Source organism: Erythrolamprus reginae, chromosome 1 (assembly GCF_031021105.1).
Source record: "Erythrolamprus reginae isolate rEryReg1 chromosome 1, rEryReg1.hap1, whole genome shotgun sequence".
NCBI lineage: Eukaryota > Metazoa > Chordata > Lepidosauria > Squamata > Dipsadidae > Erythrolamprus > Erythrolamprus reginae.
In genome coordinates, this window is record NC_091950.1 from 218,644,412 (window position 1) to 218,666,309 (window position 21,898).

A 21,898-nucleotide genomic window follows, 5' to 3' on the forward strand; every position below is an offset into this window, starting at 1 on the left:
TTACATTCAAGTGAAAATATTAGACTGAATCTATATTTTATGCTATATGCATGTGGGAAACCAGCAGCTATACCTAAGGTTTTTCAGTGAGATAATGCTTCATTGCAATTCCCACCAAAATTAATCCCCCACATGCAGTCTGGGGATAAATACTCCCCCATGAGTGTGAAAGGAGGTGAAAAACAGAAGCTTGGGAAGGAAAGTCACAAACAAACAAATAATAATAATAATAATTATTATTATTATTATTATTATCATCATCATCATCATCATTATTATGTCAGTACAACACAGCAAACGAGATCATTATTCTGGATTTCGTATTTCACCACCAGTCGGGCGCTTCCCAAGCACCTAGGACTGCGTGATGTAGCGGCGAATTATGTTTGCCGATCCCAGTAAAGCAGCCTTTTGCAATTGACAGATGGAGATTTTGTCAATTCCGATGGTTTTCAAATGTCCGCTGAGATCCTTTGGTACTGCGCCCAGCGTGCCAAGTACCACTGGGACCACTTTCACTAGCTTATGCCAGAGTTGTTGCAGCTCGATTTTTAGATCTTCGTATTTCACTAATTTCTCTAGCTGCTTCTCCTCAATTCTGCTGTCTCCTGGGATTGCGATGTCGATGATCCATACTTTCTTTTTCTCCATGATCACAATGTCTGGTGTGTTATGCTTCAGAATTCGGTCAGTCTGAAGTCGGAAGTCCCACTGTAGTTTTACTTGCTCATTTTTGACCACTTTTTCGGGCTTATGATCCCACCAGTTCTTTGCCACTGGTAAATGGTAGTTCCGGCACAAGTTCCAGTGGATCATCTGTGCCACAGCATCATGTCTATGCTTGTAGTCAGTCTGTGCGATCTTTTTGCAGCGGCTGAGTATTATTATTATTATTATTATTATTATTATTATTATTATTATTATTATTATTAATTAGACTTGTATGCTGCCCCTCTCTGGAGACTTGGGGCAGCTCACAACAACAAAACACAATATAAATACAAATCCAACAATTAAAACTATGGCTAAAACCCATTATCTTAAAAACAAGCAGTAATACACAATCAACACTCAATATTACAATAATACCCACACATAACTTTTAAATGGTCAGAGGGGGGTGTATGCTAGTTGCGCCATGCCTGGCGACATAGATAGGTCTTAAGGCTCTTGCAAAAAGTGGGGAGGGCAGGAGCAGTCCAAATCTCCGGAGGGAGCTGGTTCCAGAGGGTCATGGCCGCCACAGAGAAGGCTCTTCCCCTAAGCCCCGCAAGATGACATTGTCTGGTCGACGGGACCTGGAGAAGGCCAACTCTGTGGGATCTGATCAGCCACTGGGATTTATGTGGTATCCCGCTCTTCCATATTCTTACACCTAAAAGCCCCATCCTAGTTGCCATTCACTGCAGAATATAAACCTCTCAGTTTACACCACACAGTTCTCTCTAGTCTATTGATTTGTTTATAGCATTTGCATGTCTAGGGTGGGTTACAATAACCTAAAATGCAGAGAACAAAATAAGATCCTTGCAATCAGGGACTCTCATACTCTCACCAATGCAATGTGGCAGAGTGATAAAGAGGATGGCCATTTGGCCTTCCTCTCAAAAGAATTCAAATGTGGGTGTCGGCAATCCATGTGGCTCTTTGGCCCTCTGCTGCAGCTCTCTGTCCCACCACTGGGTCATGAAAACTGTTAAAATCGGGCCAGAGGGTGCTCTCAGTCAGCTGCAGGACTGTTTTGAAACCACTGAATGGAGCATTTTTGAACATCCATATCTGCATGAATAGACTGATGCCATACTCTCTTACATCAAAGTGTGCACAGACAACATAACAGTGGATAAGTGCATCAGAGTCTACGAGAATTGTAGACCCTGGATGACTTTAAAGGTACAAATGCTCATGAGAGCCTGGAATTTTACCTTTAAGGTATGGGACAGTGATATAAAGAGGCCAGGGGAAACCTACAAAGAGGCATTAAGTTGGCAAAACAACAATATAAACAAAAGGTAGACAACTATCTAGCAGACAACCTCCGAAAGCAAGTGTGGCAGAGACTGCAGCACCTAACTACTGTAATTACAAGGACAATTCAATGAAGACAGTCAACTCTCATGCCTCATTGGTAGAGGAACTGATCACTTTCTTCACCCACTGCAAGGTGAAAAGACCTGACACTGTAGCCCCTGCTCACCAGCCGTCTAACTCCCAGCCACTCACCTTGTATGAACACCAAGTGAAAGCTGTATTGAAGGCCATAAACCCCACCAAAGCTGCAGGCCCAGATGGGGTGCTGGGAATAGTGGTAAATGCCTGTGCCGCCCAATTAGCAGAGGTTGTGACAAGGATCTTTAACATCTCCATGCAAACACCCAATTTTCCATTTGCTTGAAAATAGGCATTGGAATCTTACCTGAACACCTCTTCTCATATGCAGAGAGGGGGCAGTAGTCACATGGGTATTGCTTTGCATCTTATCCAATCAGGAACAAGGGCTTGATCAGATCAGCCTTCAGTCTTGATCAGATCAGCCCTTCTGTAGACTTGGCTTGATTGTGATGGCTCTCGACTTAGTCGACTCTCAGCCCTAAGAAAGGTTAGTATAAGAAGGTAAAAGAGAAGATGTAGTAAAGAATAGGGAATGAGGTGACTACTGCCCCCTCTCTGTGTATGAGAAGAGGCGTTCAGGTAAGATTCCAACTCCTATTCTCCATACTAACGAGAGAGGGGCAGTAGTCACGTAGGACATATCAAATAGATGTGTCCCTATAGGGTGGGAGACCTTACAGGTCATAAGAAATGACGCTCTGTAAGACTCCATGACCAAAGGCCACATCTGCAGAGGCATAGCTGTCAATTTTGTAGTGAGGTATGAATGAGTTGAGTGAAGACTAAGTGGCAGCTTTGCAGATTTCTTCAAGTGGAGCTTGAATGGCCCATGCTGCTGAAGTTGCTGCGCTTCTAGTGGAGTGGGCGGTGATGCCCCTTGGAATTGGTAAGGCAGCTGATTCATATGCCTTGGCAATAGTGCTCCTTATCCATCTCCCCAAGATGGTGGAAGAGACCTTACTGCCTAAGGATCTGGGATGGTAGGCAACAAACAGGGCCTCAGATTTACGAAACGCTTGGGTAGTTTGATATAAATGCATAGAGCCCTGGTGACATCCAGAGTATGCCATTTCTGGCTTAAGCGATGGTCTGATCTGGTACAGAAGGAAGGCAGTGTGATGTTTTGTGATCTGTGGAATAGAGAGCTGACCTTCAGAATGAACATAGGATCCAGTTTGAGGGTTACTTTGTCCTGATGAAAGTGGCATAAGTCCTGTCTTACGGATAAGGCTGCCAACTAAGAAATACGCCTGGCCAACGTAATTGACAGACGATAGGACCCGAGGTAAATCCCTTGTGGGGTATTGGTGAATGGTAACTGAAATTGCCTCAGTTGGGCAATTTCCTTAATGAGCTCTTGTATTTCAGGGAAACTGTGAAGAGTTCGTCTGGGCCCTGCGAGCACTGAAGAAAGAACTGCTACTTGCCTTCGAATGGTGTTGACTGACAGACCCAGGTGGAAGCCGTTCATGAGGAAGGAGAGTATTCCGTGAAGGGGAATGGAGAGCAGGGAGATGTCCTCTTGGGAGCACCATTCACAAAATTTGGACCAGGTATGATTGTAAATCTGGTTTTTAGATGGTCTTCTGGAGGTCTGCATGACAAAGATGCTATCAGTTCTAAGTCCTGCCTGATAACCTTCAGGCAGTCAAGTGGGACCAAGTTGGATCTGGATGAAAGGATCCACCTTGCAGAAGCATGTCCTCTGAAAGGGGGAGTCACCATGGGGGTTTGATGGACAGGGTCTGGAGGTCCATGAACCAGGCCCAACGAGGCCAGTGAGGGGCAATGAGGATTTTCTGTGCTTGTTCCTGGAGGATCTTGTGGATGATGGAAATCAGTGGGAAGGCATAGAGAAGGCCCTGGGGCCAAGGGCAATTGGGGACGGGAAGCAATTGAAGAATCGTGGTAGCTGCATGTTGTCTGCAGTGGCGCAGAGATCCATCTCTGGTGTGCCGAATTTGAGGCAGATTCTGGAGAATAGAGATGGAAGAAGACATATTGTCCTGGGTCTATCTCCCTGCGGCAGAGCCAGTATACATATGTGTTGAGATCTCCGGAGATGTGATCCGCTGATAGGGATTGGAGATGCCTCTCCACCCAGAGACCCAGTTTGAGAGTCTCCTACATTAGGGCTCTGGATCGTGTGCCTCCCTGTTTGCAAATGTGGCTCTTGGTAGCCATGTTGTCGGTGAGAATCAGAACATGTTGGTGGTGCATGAGGTATCTGAACTGTTTGAGCTAGGAAAACTGCTCTCAGTTCCAGCCAGTTTATGGGGCACCTGGCCTCTTGAGCCGACCAGGTGCCCTATGCTATCATACCTGGTGAGTGGGCGTCCCATCCCGATAGGCTGGTGTCTATCATGATGATCGTCTGTGATGGGACCCTGAAGAAGGTGCCCTTTGACAGCCACCATGTGAGCAACCATATTACTGATGAAGGAATCTGAATGATGCAATGAGACATGCTTTGACTGGATCTCTGAAAGGGTACAAGTAGCCATTGAAGATCCCTGGAGTGACTATTGATTTAATACTGTCCTGCCTCTCCTGGGAGAGGGAGACCACCGATAGCCTATGCTAGGATAGCCTATGCCCAGCAATGGAAAGCTGATAAAATACCAGAAGAAGGCATAATTATTAGAAAGCTACTAGAATGTGCAGAGATGGACATAATGTCCAAAAAATTAGAAGGAAAAGAAGACATAGAATACTACAAGACAGGGGTCGCCAAACTTTTTACACAGGGGGCCAGTTCACTGTCCCTCAGACTGTTGGAGGGCTGGACTATAAAAAAAACCCTATGGAAAAAGTAAAATACTAATAGAAAAATAATGCATCAATTAATATATTTCCATAAATTATACTTTTCTATAATTTCATTCAATATTTCCAAGCTCAATTAATTTTTTTACTATTATTAACTTTCATCAATCTTCTACATTTTCAAGTATATTTTAAATGCATAATGCAAACTCATAAAATCATACAGTACTTATCATAAACCCCTTGTTTATCATATGTATCTTCCATTAATTTTACCTATTTTGGGGAGGCTTACCTATACCTACCTATCTAATCCAATTTTACAAATTAATACATCCTAATATTAAAGAACACTTAAATATATCTTTTACCAATATTCCATAGTCAATCCATATTTAATAATCAATCATCCCTCCACAAATTTCTACCACTGTTCCCATTTCTGGATCCCTCTCCTGTCTCTCCCCCTTTTCTCTCTCATTTGTTTCTCATTTCTCCTTCTTCCTCCCTTTTTCTCTCATTCTTTCCCTCTCTCACTTCTCTCTTTTTCCATTCCTGTCCTTCCCCGTGTGTGTGTGTGTGTGTGTATATGAACTCTTGAACCATTTACAAAAACAGGTGAGGGCTGGGGTTTTTTTTGTTGGGTGCTTTTTACCATATGCTTAAATCAAGAGTCACTTCTCTGTCTCTCTTTCCCTTCCTTCCTTCCTTCCTTCCTTCCCTCCCTTTCTCTCTCCCTCTTTCTTCCCCCCTCTCTTTCTCTCTCTCTTCCTCCTTCCCTCCCTTTCTCGACACAGCAGAGCCGTTCGCTTTCTCTCTCGGCAGGAAGGGGCAAAGGCGCATCTCTCTTGCCTCCGGCTCGCAAGGGGGGCTGCTGTGGCCGTGGCTGACCACCAGGGAGCTCCCTCCGCAGGCGGCGCTGCCCTGGCAGCTCGTTAGCTTCCAAAGGGAACTGAGCATGCGCGTCCACCTTTGCCCATCTCCGCTTCTCTCTCTCCCCCAGCCGAAAAGGCACAATGGGGGAGGGGAGGAAAGGCTTCCCCAGCATCCGCCCCCTCTTCCCGCCGGCTTGTTTTGTTCTATTTAACCGGAGGGCCCCTATGCTCCATCGCCCCCTAGAAGCGGCCCCTACGCCCCATCGCCCTCCCCGGGCTTGCAAGCGGCTGCGGTCAGGGGGTTGTTGTTGTGGCAGTGGGCCCGCTGATGTCAAGCCAAGTGGTGCTGAGCAAAGCTGGCTGCCCGGGGAAGCAGCGCGTTTGAAAAGCGTGCTGCTTCCCTGAGCGTGACAGGCGCAGGGCTTGATGTCAGCAGGCCCCTGCTTCCCTGACAGCAATCTCCCGACTGCCGTGGTTCCCGCCTCACCAGCAATGGACTGTTAACGGTGCTGGAAGTCACCCACAGGCCAGATAAATGGCCTTAGCGGGCCACATCCGTCCCGCGGGCCATAGTTTGGGGACCGCTGCTATAAGATATGGGGAAATCTTTACAATTGGCTAGAGAAAAGGACAATGATAAAATAAATAAATTAGAAATTAGAATTTTCTCTCTTCCATCTGTGACTGGATTAAAGACTTTCTAACATACTGGCCACAAACAGTGAGGGCTGTCTTTCATATCTTCCTCCCTGAAGCTCAGCACTGGCTCTTCTCAGGGCTATGTGCTCAGCCCATACCTGTATTCCTTGTACACATATGACTGTGTATCTTCTGACCCATCCACTGTGAGCATCTAGTTTGTAAATGATACCACCATATTGGGCCTCATCACAGGTAGAGACGAAGCAACATACAGAATGGATTCAGCTCCAGTGATCTTAGAAGCCGATGTCTTAGAAGAACTTGAAAGATTAAAGATAAATAAGGCAATGGGTCCAGATGGCATCCATCCCAGAGTTCTTAAAGAACTCAGATCTGTCATTGCTACCCCCCTGACTGATTTGTTTAACCAATCCCTGTTAACAGGAGATGTTCCTGAGGATTGGAGAATGGCCAGTGTTGTGCCTATCCACAAGAAGGGCAGTAGAGAAGAAGCTGGAAACTACAGGCCAGTTAGCTTGACATCAGTTGTAGTTAAAATGATGGAGACTCTACTCAAAAAGAGGATAAATCAGCATCTAAAAAACAATAACTTATTGGACCCAAATCAGCATGGCTTTACTGAAGGCAAATCGTGTCAGACTAATCTCATTGAGTTCTTTGACTATGTCACAAAGGTGTTGGATCAAGGTGGTGCCGTGGATATTGCCTATCTGGACTTCAGCAAAGCCTTTGATACGGTTCCACATAAAGAGCTGATAGATAAATTAGTGAAGATTGGACTTAATCCCTGGATAGTTCAGTGGATTTCAAGCTGGCTGAAGCATAGACATCAGAGAGTTATTGTTAATGGCGAGTATTCTGAGCAGAGACAGGTTACAAGCGGTGTGCCACAAGGGTCTGTTCTGGGTCCTATTCTTTTTAATATGTTTGTGAGTGACATAGGGGAAGGTTTGGTAGGGAAGGTTTGCCTATTTGACGATGACTCTAAAGTGTGCAATAGGGTTGATATTCCTGGAGGGGTCTGTAATATGGTAAATGATTTAGCGTTACTAGATAAATGGTCAAAGCAATGGAAACTGCAGTTTAATGTTTCCAAATGTAAAATAATGCACTTGGGGAAAAGGAATCCTAAATCTGAGTATTGCATTGGCAGTTCTGTGTTAGCAAAAACTTCAGAAGAGAAGGATTTAGGGGTAGTGATTTCTGACAGTCTCAAAATGGGTGAGCAGTGTGGTCGGGCAGTAGGAAAGGCAAGTAGGATGCTTGGCTGCATAGCTAGAGGTATAACAAGCAGGAAGAGGGAGATTGTGATCCCCTTATATAGAGCGCTGGTGAGACCACATTTGGAGTACTGTGTTCAGTTCTGGAGACCTCACCTACAAAAAGATATTGACAAAATTGAACGGGTCCAAAGACGGGCTACAAGAATGGTGGAAGGTCTGAAGTATAAAACGTATCAGGAAAGACTTAATGAACTCAATCTGTATAGTCTGGAAGACAGAAGGAAAAGGGGGGACATGATCGAAACATTTAAATATGTTAAAGGGTTAAATAGGGTTCAGGAGGGAAGTGTTTTTAACAGGAAAGTGAACACAAGAACAAGGGGACACAATCTGAAGTTAGTTGGGGGAAAGATCAAAGGCAACATGAGAAAGTATTATTTTACTGAAAGAGTAGTAGATCCTTGGAACAAACTTCCAGCAGACGTGGTTGGTAAATCCACAGTAACCGAATTTAAACATGCCTGGGATAAACATATATCCATTGTAAGATAAAATACAGGAAATAGTAAAAGGGCAGACTAGATGGACCATGGGGTCTTTTTCTGCCGTCAGTCTTCTATGTTTCTATGTTTCTATGTTTCTAATGGAGATTCAAAAATTATCCACATGGTGCTCAGAAAACAACCTGCACCTGAACACCAGCAAGACAAAGGAGACGGTGCTGAATTTCCAGAAGAGAGAGGAACCTGCCCACTTTACATTGAGTGTGGCTGTGTGGAGAGAGTCCCCTCCTTCAAATTCCTGGGAGTGCATCTTAACAAAGATCTTACCTGGAAAAACAAGATAACCCAGATGGCCAGGAAGATCCAACAGAGACTCCACTTCCTTAGGGTATTGTAAAAGAACAAGATGGAACAACAACTGATGAACTCCTTCCACAATAGAAAGGGTCCTCACCTATTGCATTATGATATGGTATACTGACTTGATGACCGTGGATAGAAAGACACTACAGAGGGTGAGGAGCATGGCACAGATCATCATGGGCTGTCCCCTGACATCACTAGATGAAATTGCTAGGACTTGCTGTCTTAGAAAAGTGAGGAAAGTCCTCAGGGACAACTCACACCCTGGTCAGCACTTCTTTGCTCTCCTACCATCAAGTAGGAGATATAAAAGATTAGTCAGTCATACAAACAGGCTGAAGAACTGCTTTTATCCATGGGCTGTCAGATTCCTGAATGCGACATAATATCATGAGTATGTAGTATGATAGACTTGTAGGACCAATGCAGCAGGTTCATATTGGTGCAATATATTATAATGTAATGTTATGCACATTTATGTATAAAGGATTGTTAGTATGATTTATTCGGTTAAGCATTTTCCTTTCTTTCACTGTGAGTTTTTGATAAGTATTTATGTTAGGGAGTGCACTAAAGGAGGCTCAGCCAATCTCATTGTACACGTGTTATGCATTGACAATAAAAGTTGAATTTAATTTAATCTAATTACTTATTTCAAAAAGAGTGGTCATGTGTCTGATTAGCACAGTCAATGATGTAATTATAGGCTCTTTATGTTTGATTCAATGATTTCTGAATATTTCTCTCTCTCTACTTAAAATTATGATTTAAAAATTATTATAATGTACTTAGAAAGCATACCATAAGTCATGTGAAAACAAGTCCTGTGGTCTCCCTCATTCATAGATTTGGATTCTTACCTGTATTCAAAGGCTGGCAGTGCCATTCTCCAATACCCCGGCCATTACAGTAACATTGATATCTCACTCCATGAGCATGCTTCTCCCAGGAATCCCCAATCTGATAAAAGGTCTGGCTTTCTGAATCTTGACACTGGTCTAAAAACAGAACATCAAAGAGTTATTTCAGGCCTATTACAAGGGTGGAGTTCTGCTGCCTTAGAAAATAAGCAAGTCTTTGAATGGCTGCTGAAATTTCCATACAAAATTTGATCCCAATCAGTTACATTTGAACTTATTGAAATAAAGTATTGTGGGAGTTATTCTATTTTCTGACTTGAACTTAACACACTTTCTTCATTAAAAAAAACCCTTTCATATTATATAACAAACTTTCAACATGATTTTTGCTCCAATTTAATATGTAGAAGAATAATAGGGAGGGAGGAAAGTGACAGCTAGCCTGCTGCTTGCTGCCATGGAAAAGGGGGTAGAGGTCAATGTATAATTTTTCATTGCAACTCTGCAACTACAGTCTGGGATTCCCTCACCCCTCTAAGATCATTTCTTCTAGCTCTAGTATGCAGCAGCACCTGGTTGTCTAGCTATAAGGGTATTGGGCTCTACAGTTTATTTCAATTTGTTGCTTCACACACTTTTGCTTCAGATTTTGCCTGAAATGGGAGAGAGGGGCGGGGCCAAATGGCCACGGCAGCACGGAGCCTCCTTGCTGCCTCAGGGGGGCTCAGAATCCCCGCTGTCTGGGGGTTCTGGTTCTTCTGAACCAGGCCCGATCCTTCCTGGAGAGGAGGTGACACAGAGGACACTACCAGGGGTCTGGTTAGGGGTCAGCATACCCCACCAGACTAACCAGCCTAGTCTCGCACAGGCGATGCTGTGAAGCCGGCCAGGCAGCCATGCCTGAGTTGGCACCAGCCATGGAGACTTGTGCGTACACATCTAAAAAGCTCACAAACACCGAGAGGTGGTGGGCAATATGGGAAAAGGAAGCATATGTTATCTGATGGGCCCTCCTCATATGGAGACACTTCCTGGAGGGGAGTAGGGTGCCATTTGAAGTTTGGACTGATCAAAAAAACTTAGAAGCCCTCAAAAAACCCTGAAAGTGAGGAGATAATTCATGCCACCATTCCTCCCTCAGAACTGGTAGCTCAAGCCATCACCAGAGGTCAAGCCTGAGAAAACCCCAAAGAGACCAAATGGCTTTCTCACCAGACTCTGAAATTAGCACTCCGGCAGTTCTTCAACAACTGAGACACCCTACCTGAGAGATAGACTAGCCTGGAAGGGGGCCAAGCTGTATGCCTCCTCCAGTTTCAGACTTGAAATCCTACAGCGCAGCCATGACTCCAAGCTTGCCGAGCATTTGGGGTTCCTATAAAACTTGCACGTGGCCACGAGACAATTTTGTGGCCCAGAATGTAAGCATACATGGAGGACTATGTAAAAAGTTGCACCACATGTGCTGCCATGAAAAAGAGACCCAAGAAACCCCCAGGCTCCTCCATCAAGTGACAGACCCAAGCCAACTCTGGGAGGAAATTGCCATGGGCTTCATAGTCAAGCTCGCAGAGAGTGGTGGGAACATGGTCATTTGGACCATGATTGACTTATTCTCAAACAAGCCCACTTCACTGTCTGCTCAGGTCTACCCTCAACTAGGATGTTCATAAGATAAATGTACAGTAATACCTTGTCTTATGAACTTAATTGGTTCCGGGAGAAGGGTGGGTAAGGTGAAAAGTTTGTAAGATGAAACATTGTTTCCCACAGGAATCAATGGAAAAGCGATTAAAGCGTGCAAGCCCAAAACTCAGAAACCCGGAAGCCAGGCCGCCACCACCGAAGAAGGCTTGAGCCTCCCGGTCCTCCCAGCCCCTTTGCCATGTGTGTCATCCTGGGTGAAGCACTGGGGGGAGGGAGTCAGGAAGGTCCTCCTGCTCCCCCCCAGCTTAAAACACAATGGAGGTCCGTGGCTGCCGGCAGATTGAGCCTCCCTTTCCTCCATGCCACTTTGCCCTGCCTGTCATCCTGGGCGAAGCGCTGGGGGAGGGAGTCAGGAAAGGTCCTCCTGCTCCCCCCTCCAGCCGAAAACACAAAAGCGGTCTGCCGTCGCCCGCTTGAGCCAGGATGACAGGCAGGGTGAAGCGGCATGGAGCAATGGGAAGCTCAAGCCGCCGGCGGTTTGACCCTCCCTTTGCTCCATGCCACTTCGCCCTGCCTGTTGTCCTGGGCAAATCGTTGGGAGGAGGGAGTTAGGAAGGTCCTCCTGCTCCCCCCCAAGCTGAAAACACAATGGAGGTCCGCAGCTGCCGGCGGTTTGACCCTCCCTTTACTCCACGCAGCTTCGCCCTGCCTCTCATCCTGGGCGAAGCGCTGGGAGGAGGGAGTTAGGAAGGTCCTCCTGCTCAGCCTCCCAGCCGAAAACACAAAGGTGGTCTGCCGCCGCCTGCTTGAGCCAGGATGACAGGCAGGGTGAAGTGGCATGGAGGAATGGGAGGTTGAAGATGGCAGCGGCAGCGGTCTGCCTTTGTGTTTATGGCTGGGGGGGGCAGGAGGGACGGCCTGACACCCCACCCCCCAGCGCTTCGCCTTCCGCCGGCCAGAAGGAGGAGGAAGGGGGGCATCTTGGCCAGCCGCTGGAAAGCCAGGGGAAAATCCCAGGCGCTTCAGCTGGCAGTCGGGAGGCGGGGAATCTCAGTGGGGGCGGGAAATGAATGGGAAATCCCATCGGGTGTAGTCACAAAGCAGGGGAATCCCTGCATCAGTAAGTGAGCGCACGTGCAGTAAGAGAGCCCAGGGACCCGGGCTCGTGTTCGTAAGACGGAAAGGGTTTTTAAGACAAGGCAAAGTAATCTTAACCCCCGGGTTAGTTCGTATGATGAGGGGTTCGTAAGACAAGGTATCACTGTACAGGCTGAATGGGGTGCCCTGCAGAATTATTTCCAACATGGGGATTCAGTTCACAAAATTCTGGAGGGAATTCCTGAGGGCTAGAGGGTCCACACAGGAACTTAACTCAACTTTTCTTCCGAACACAAATAGGTCACCAGTGTCATGGAGTTCATCCCCATGTCTGAATTACCCCAGGAACCACCATCCTCTATATTCCCGAGTGAATGAATGGAATCATTGAAACGGGATTGGAAAAATATGAAGTGAGCCTTAGTGGATGCAGAAAATTCATATAAAAGGCCACTCCACCCAGCCTCCTTTCTGAGTTGGAGCAAAGTATACTTGTCAACAAAATATCTAAAATTGAAGCTACCATGTGAAAAGCCAGGTCCGAGGTTAATAAGGCTATTTTATTTTATCTATCTATCTATCTATCTATCTATCTATCTATCTATCTATCTATCTATCTATTGGATTTGTATGCCGCCCCTCTCCGTAGACTCGGGGTGGCTAAAAACAGTAACAAAAAACAGAATGTAAATCCAATACTAAAACAACTAAAAACCCTTATTGTAAAACCAAACATACATACATACAAACATACCATACATGAATTGTAAAGGCCTAGGGGGAAAGAATATCTCAGTTCCCCCATGCCTGATGGCAGAGGTGGGTTTTAAGGAGCTTACAAAAGGCAGGGAGGCGGAACCAATTAAGATGTTCCGCCCCAGACGCCTGATGGACCCAGAGGGCTTTCAGATGGCACTTGGGGTTATTCCAGAGGCACTCGTCCACAGTTTGGCAGAGTCTCTTGCGGAGGCCTGGAACAAGGCTGCAGCGGAGGCTCTTGACTGGATTGCGCCTTTGCGACCTCTCCGTGGCACTAGACCCCGTAGAGCTCCATGGCTCAACGAGGAGCTCCGGGAGTTGAAACGCCAGAAGAGACGTCTAGAGAAGCGATGGAGGAGTGTCAGAGAAAGCAGAAGAGACTATCATTTCCTAACTAGAATTTTGATTAAAGAAAACATAACTTTCCGTTGGCTTATTCCACAAGGCCTATCTCTGACTTGGCGTTCTACAAGATACAAATTGGAAAATATAGATCAAGCCATGTACTTCTTTGAAAACAGTGGTATCAGCCATCTGGACTATACAACTAAACAACAAGCGGTCCAACAACAACCAGTACAACAGCAACCAGGGGAAAAACCAGCAATCCAACAAGAAGAAGATCTGGGGGCTACTGCTCAGACAATAGAGCAGGACCAAGGTGCCAGAAGAGTTCAACCTCAGCGAGAAACCAAAAAACCTACTAAATGACAATAAGTAAAGATTTAAAAATCTTTTCTGTAAATGTCAATGGACTTAATGAACCAAGGAAAAGGAAACAAATCTTTTCTAAAATCAGAAATCAAAATGCTCAAATTGCAATATTACAAGAAGTGCATATTAAAAAAAATAACCAAAAATTACTGTTGAATCCCAAAATTGGAAAAATGTATGCTGCATTAGCAGATCAAAAAAAAAAGAGGAGTAGTGATGTATGTTGAGAATTCTATAAATTCCAAACAAATATTTAAGGATAATGAGGGTAGAATATTGATTGTACAAGTTGATATTGAACCTAGACCTCTAGTTATTGTTTCTATCTATGCCCCTAATGAAGATCAAATGACATTTTATAAAAATTTACACCAAACAATAATAGAACTAGCTATTGAAAATGTATTAATAATTGGTGATTTTAATGCTATTGCGAATAGACAACTAGACCATTCAGGGGGGGGGAGGTAATAATAAAAGGAAAAAAAGTAAAAAAACAAGAAGGAATTTGCTACCTAGTACTTTTCAAAAAATGAAAGCGGAACTATTATTAAACGATATCTGGAGGGAAAGATACCCTCACAAGAGACAATATACCTTCTACTCCAACCCCCAAAAAATTTGGACAAGAATAGACATGGTATGGGCACCAAAAATGGTTGCAGAACAAATAAAAGAGGTCGAGATAGATGTCAATACATGGGCTGATCACAATCCAATAGTGGTCTCTATGAGAATGAATAATAAACAGAATAACTGGTGGATGAATAGAAACATTTTAAATGATAAGAAATATAAGGATTGGATTGAAAAAGAATTTAAAATATTTTTTGAAATTAATAAAAACTCAGACACCACTCCACAAAATTTATGGGATACAGTTAAAGCCTATATAAGAGGATTAACAATATCCTACACAGCAAAATATAACAAGGAAAACAAATTAAAGTATGTACAATTAATAAATGAATTAAAACAACTAGAATTTTCATCGCAGCAACATATTAAGAATAGAGATTTAAAAACAGAAATAAATGTAATTAAACATAAAATTAGAATCATAGAACAAAATCAGATAACTGAAAAAATTAAAAGAGCAAAGCAACACTATTTTGAACATGCAAACAAACCAGGCAGATGGCTAGCATATAAACTTAGAAAACAGAGACAATCAAAATTAATTAAAAAACTAGAAGACAAAGATGGTACAATAAAATATGATACAGAAGGAAAGGCAGACATTGTGTATAATTTTTATAAAGATCTATATGCAAAAGATAATATTAGCGAAGATGAAGTTTTTAACTATTTACAATCTTCAAAATTACCACAAATAACAGAGGACCAACAGGCCACCATGGATGGACCAATAACAATGGAAGAACTCCTAATAACAATCAAAAAAACAGAAAAATAATAAGGCCACGGGCCCAGACGCCATACCGGCAGAATGGTATAAAATAGAAAACGAAACAATAAGAAATAATATGTTAGAAATCTTCAATTTATGTAGACTCGAGGGTAAAATTCCTAAATCTTGGTCAGAATCACTAACAACTTTAATACACAAACCGGGCACAGAGCCAGAAAAAATTAAAAATTACAGGCCTATATCATTATTAAATGTAGATTACAAGATATTTATTGCTATTTATGCAGACAGACTTAAAAGAGTCATAAATGGAATAATACACCAAGATCAAAATGGGTTTCTACCAGGGAGACAAATCAAAAATAACCTCAGAACAGTTATAAACACACTAGAGTACTATGAACAATATCCAGGTAAGACAGCATCCTTAATGTTGCTAGATGCCCAAAAGGCCTTTGATAACGTCAATTGGATATTTATAAAAATGCAATTAAATAAAATGAGATTTGGCCCAAAATTTGTTAATTTAATAGATACTATCTATTCAAAACAAACAACTAATATAATATTGAACAATAGCCAACTACCAATACTTGAGATAAATAAGGGAGTTCGTCAAGGTTGCCCTATATCACCATTGCTATTTATTATGATTCTTGAAACTCTATTAATTAAAATAAGAGCAGACCCTAAAATAAAAGGTTTAACTGTAGGAGATGAAACTTATAAAGTCCAAGCCTTTGCAGATGACTTAACGTTTATAATTGAAGAACCGATAACAACAGTTCCCACATTACTGCAAGCTATTGAACAATATGGAAAGGTAGCAGGTTTAAAGATAAACAAAAGTAAAACACATTTTTTAACTAAAAATATGAGCAAAACACAAGAAACCAAATTAGAAAGCATTTCTGGAATAAAGATTGTTAAAAAAGTAAAATACCTAGGAATAAATCTAACAGCGAAAACAATAACATTAAAAAATGATAACTATACAAAATTACTAACAGAAATTAAAAAAGATTTAGCAATGTGGAATAACCTGAAAATATCATTTCTAGGAAGAGTTGCAACAATTAAGATGAATATTTTACCCAAGGTCTTATTTCTCTTCCAGGTAATTCCAATAAACCCAGGGGGAATCTTTTTTAAAACTTTGACAAATCTAGTTAAAAAATTTATATGGCAAGGGAAAAAAGCAAGGATAAAAATAAATTGTCTAGAAGATATCAAAGAAAGAGGAGGATTTGGCCTTCCAAATTGGAAATTATACTACCAGGCTGCCGCATTAACATGGGTTAGAGATTGGATAACTCTAGAGAACAAAAGAATATTAAATCTAGAAGGACACGATCTTATGCTTGGATGGCACGCATTTATATGGTACGACAAGGAAAAAAACCACTCATATTTTAAAAGACATACATTAAGGAAGTATCTATTAGAGGTTTGGAAAGACATAAGGAAAAATCACTTTCTAAATATCCCAGAATGGCTTGCCCCCCTAGAAGCAATAACACATCCAAAGTCTATAAAAGACAAGAAAATATCTTTTAGATATAAAGAATTACTAAATGACCAGATGAAGTTAAAATCTAGGATTAAATTACAAGAAGAAGGGATAACAATAGACTGGTGGCATTACGCCCAGATTCGATCTAGATACCAGAAGGATAAAACTCTTTATATTTTTAATAAAAGTAAAAATTTGCTAAGTAATCTAATTACTACCAATCCAACAAAAATGATAGGTAAAATATATAAATTCCTTATTGCTCATAAAAATATAGAGTTGACCTTAAAAGACACTATGATAAGATGGTGCAGAAATATTGGCAAGGAAATAGACATAGACACATGGGAGAAAGTTTGGATTAATAACTGGAAAATGACCAAATCAGTCTCATTAAAAGAAAACCAAATTAAAATGTTCTACAGGTGGCATCTCCCACCAAATAGGATAGCAAAAATGTTTCCCAAAACATCCCCACTATGTTGGAAATGCAAGAATGAAATAGGAACCTATTACCATCAATGGTGGACATATGGTAAAGCTAAAATATACTGGAAGATGATAGAGAAAATAATAAAAGAAATAGTAAAGCAAGATATAGAAAATACCCCGGAATTTTACCTATTAGGAATTACCAACCAGACTTATAAGAAAGAAATTCTTTACTTAATTATACACATACTAACTGCGGCTAGAATAATATATGCGCAAAACTGGAAGGGGGAAGAAATCCCCAAGGAAGAAGAAGTTATAGCTAAAATATTAGATTGCGCTGAAATGGATATGATGACAAGACGATTAAATGATCAAGAAGATACTAAATTCTACGAAACATGGAACAATGTTTATAAATGGATAGACAAGAAAAAATAAGATATACAAATTTATTTTTAGTTAATCTTTTGTATTTGTTTTTACCTAGGTGATAACAATGTTAATATTAGCTTAAATGTATTTTTTGATGATTATGGTATAGTAGTTTATGTACAAGCAACATATTAAGAATTTTGGTTTATATACGTATAGTAGTTAAAATTAGTTTAAATGTATTGTTTGATGATTATGGTATATTAGTTTATGTATAAGCAATATATAAAGAATTTTGGTTTATACATGTATAGTAGTTAAAATTAGATTAAATGTATTGTTTGATGATTATGGTATATTAGTTTATGTATAAGTAACATATTAAGAACTTTAGTTTATATATGCATAGTACTTAAGATTTTGAAAATTCTAACCTAAATTTACTAGACTTTTTAATATTCAATATATATTCAATTATGTATTCTTTTTCTGTATTTGAATCTATACTTTCAAGAGAAGCGGGGGAAATGTACCCCCACTTTATGTTTAATGTTTGTATGTGTGTCTGTTTATTTTAAGAAAAACCAATAAAAATTTTAAAAAAAATAAAAATAAAAATAGAGAAGCGATGGAGGAAGAGTAGGTCTGAATCTGATTGTACACTTGTAAGAGCTTTTATTAAGACTTACAAAGTGGCGCTCAAGGCAGCAAGATGTGCGTACCATACCACCTTGATTGCATCAGCGGAATCCCGCCCGGCCGCTCTGTTTAGGGTGACCCGCTCCCTTCTTAACCAGGGGGGAGTTGGGGAGCCCTTGCAGAGCAGTGCCGAGGATTTTAACACGTTTTTCGCTGATAAAATCACTCAGATCCGGGCCGACCTCGACTCCAATTGGAAAACAGAGTCGACTGACAACGAGTCAGTCGAGGTGACTGGGGCACGTACTTGTCCACCTGTCTGGGAAGAGTTTGATCTGGTGACACCTGATGAAGTGGACAAGGTCATTGGAGCTGTGAGTTCCGCCACCTGTTTACTGGATCCGTGTCCCTCCTGGCTGGTCTCGGCCAGCAGGGAGGTGACACGGAGCTGGGTCCAGAAGATTACCAACACTTCCTTGGGGAGGAGAGTCTTTCCAACACTCTATAAAGAGGCGCTCGTGCGCCCCCTCCTCAAGAAGCCTTCCCTGGACCCAGCCGTACTTAATAACTATCGCCCAGTCTCCAACCTTCCCTTTATGGGGAAGGTTGTTGAGAAGGTGGTGGCGCTCCAGCTCCAACAGTCCTTGGAAGAAGCCGATTATCTAGGTCCCCAACAGTCGGGTTTCAGGCCCGGTTACAGCATGGAAACTGCTTTGGTCGCGTTGATGGATGATCTCTAGCGGGCCCGGGACAGGGGTTTATCCTCTGTCCTGGTGCTTCTTGACCTCTCAGCGGCTTTCGATACCATCGACCATGGTATCCTTCTGCACCGGCTGGAGGGGTTGGGAGTGGGAGGCACTGTTCTCCAGTGATTCTGCTCCTACCTCTCCGGTCGGTCGCAGTCGGTATTAGTGGGTGGTCAGAGGTCGACTCCGAGGTCTCTCCCTTGTGGGGTGCCTCAGGGTTTGGTCCTCTCCCCCCTGCTATTTAATATCTACATGAAACCGCTGGGTGAGATCATCCAAGGGCATGGGGTGAGGTATCATCAGTACGCTGATGATACCCAGCTTCACATCTCCACCCCATGTCCAGTCAACGAAGCAGTGGAAGTGATGTGCTGGTGTCTGGAGGCTGTTGGGGCCTGGATGGGTGTCAACAGACTCAAGCTCAACCCGGATAAGACGGAGTGGCTGTGGGTTTTGCCTCCCAAGGACAATCCCATCTGTCCGTCCATTACCCTGGGGGGTGGAATCATTGACCCCCTCGGAGAGGGTCCGCAACTTGGGCGTCCTCCTCGATCCACAGCTCACATTAGAGAACCATCTTTCAGCTGTGGCGAGGGGGGCGTTTGCCCAGGTTTGCCTGGTGCACCAGTTGCGGCCCTATCTGGACCAGGACTCATTGCTCACAGTCACTCATGCCCTCATCACCTCGAGATTCGACTTCTGTAATGCTCTCTACGTGGGGCTACCTTTGAAAAGTGTTCGGAAACTTCAGATCATGCAGAATGCAGCTGCGAGAGCGGTCATGGGCTTACCTAGGTATGCCCATGTTTCACCATCACTCCGCAGTCTGCATTGGCTGCCGATCAATTTCCGGTCACAATTCAAAGTGTTGGTTATGACCTTTAAAGCCCTTCATGGCACTGGACCAGAATATCTCCGAGACCGCCTTCTGCCGCACGAATCCCAGCTAACGATTAGGTCCCACAGAGTGGGCCTTCTCCGGGTCCCGTCAACTAAACAATGTCGGTTGGCAGGCCCCAGGGGAAGAGCCTTCTCCGTGGCGGCCCCGACTCTCTGGAACCAACTCCCCCCGGAGATTAGAACTGCCCCTACTCTCCCTGCCTTCCGTAAACTCCTTAAAACCCACCTTTGCCGTCAGGCATGGGGGAACTAAAACACCTCCCCCGGGCATGTACAATTTATGCATGGTATGTTTGTGTGTGTGTGTGTTAGTATAGTGGGGTTCTTTTTAAATTTTTTAAATATTTAAATTTATTTGGATTTGTTACGATTTGTTGTGTCTTGTTGTGAGCCGCACCGAATCTGCGGAGAGGGGCGGCATACAAATCTAAATAATAAATAAATAAATAAGGAGGGTAGGGGCAATTGTAATCTCTGGGGGGACTTGGCTCCAGGGGGCCGGGGCCACCACAGAGAAGACTTTTCCCCTGGGCCCCGCCAAACGACATTGTTTTGTTGATGGGACCCGGAGGAGGCCCACTCTGTGGGATCTAACCGGTCGCTGGGATTTGTGCGGCAGAAGGCGGTCTCGTAGATACCCTAGTCCGGTGCCATGAAGGGCTTTATAGGTGATGACCAACACCTTGAATTGTGACCAGAAACTGATTGGCAACCAATGCAGACTGCAGAGTGTTGGTGTTACATGGGCATTTTTGGGAAAGCCCATTATTGCTCTCGCAGCTGCATTCTGCACGATCTGAAGTTTCCGAACACTTTTCAAAGGTAGCCCCATGTAGAGACCATTACAGTAATTGAGATGAGGGCATGAGTGACTGTGAGCAGTGACTCCTGGTCCAAATAGGGCCACAACTGGTGCACCAGGCGAACCTGGGCAAACGCCCCCCTCGCCACAGCTGAAAGATGTTTCTCTAATGTGAGCTGTGGATCGAGGAGGACGCCAAAGTTGCGGACCCTCTCTCAGGGGGTCAATAATTCCCCCCCCCAGGGTGATGGACGGACAGATGGAATTGTCCTTGGGAGGCAAAACCCACAGCCACTCCGTCTTATGAGGGTTGAGTTTTGAGTCTGTTGACACCCATCCAGGCCCCAGCAGCCTCCAGACACTGGCACATCACTTCCACTGCTTCGTTGACTGGACATGGGGTGGGGATGTAAAGCTGGGTATCATCAGCGTACTGATGATACCTCACCCCATGCCCTTGGATGATCTCACCCAGCGCTTTCATGTAGATATTAAATAGCCACTGAAGAACAGTGCCTCCCACTCCCAATCCCTCCAGCCGGTGCAGAAGGATACCATGGTCGATGGTATCGAAAGCCGCTGAGAGGTCAAGGAGCACCAGGACAGAGGATAAACCCCTGTTCCGGGCCCGCCAGAGATCATCCATCAACGCGACCAAAGCAATTTCTATGCTGTAACCGGGCCTGAAACCCGACTGTTGGGGACCAAGATAATCGGCTTCTTCCAAGGACCGCTGGAGCTGGAGCACCACCACCTTCTCAACAACCTTCCCCATAAAGGGAAGGTTGGAGACTGGACGATAGTTATTAAGTACGGCTGGGTCCAGGGAAGGCTTCTTGAGGAGGGGGCGCACAAGCGCCTCCTTATAGGGTGCTGGAAAGGACCCACTCCCCAAGGAAGCGTTGACAATCTCCTGGACCCAGCTCGGTGTCACCTCCCTGTTCCTAATAGTGAAAGTAATTAACCCTGTAAGTTCAGCTTGGATTCAGGCTTCACTGGGTGTGTGGTTAGCCCACAAGTTGTTGAAAAGCTGGGACTGAGACTCAAATGACTGAGGATGCCCATACTGTTTTGCCAGCTAGATGGGACTGTAGCTGGAGGGAGCCAATCTCACTTTATAACTGAATCAGTAGAAATGAGAATGGAAAAGCATAAAGGGACTCTTGGTTTTATAGTGGCACGGGGGGATGGAGAGGCCCCTCCTAGTTGGACTGTCTTAACTGCAGAAATGGAAACCTGATGTGAATTGGAGGAGAGAGTTTTTAAAGATTCTGCAGAAAGCAGCCAAAGAAGAGGAAAAGATCCCAAAGCCCAGGGGAAGGAGAAACAAAGAGCAAAGGGAGCTTGGGGCAGCATCTTGGGATCACTCAATTAGTGAATCCCAAAGAAGTACTGAGACTTGCAAGATGTATTTAGTGAGAAAGGCTCTGATGAGCTCCCACCCCATTGCCCCACAGACTGCAGCATTGAAATCCTTCCCATGGCTAAACTGCCCAAGACTAAACTTTACTTGATGACTCCATGCCAGTTGGGAGA

The 21,898-nt window shown here is 43.7% G+C and overlaps 1 protein-coding gene across 5 annotated transcripts in view; it reads right to left on the reverse strand.

Moving 5' to 3' along the window:
* FN1 (fibronectin 1) overlaps positions 1–21,898 on the reverse strand; it is a 175,640-nt gene that overhangs the window by 110,524 nt on the left and 43,218 nt on the right. For all 5 annotated transcript variants that reach the window (XM_070732223.1, XM_070732226.1, XM_070732225.1 and 2 more), the window contains exon 13: positions 9,366–9,503. In XM_070732223.1, the coding sequence (XP_070588324.1) occupies positions 9,366–9,503 (138 nt within the window). The remainder of the gene's footprint in view (positions 1–9,365; positions 9,504–21,898) is intronic.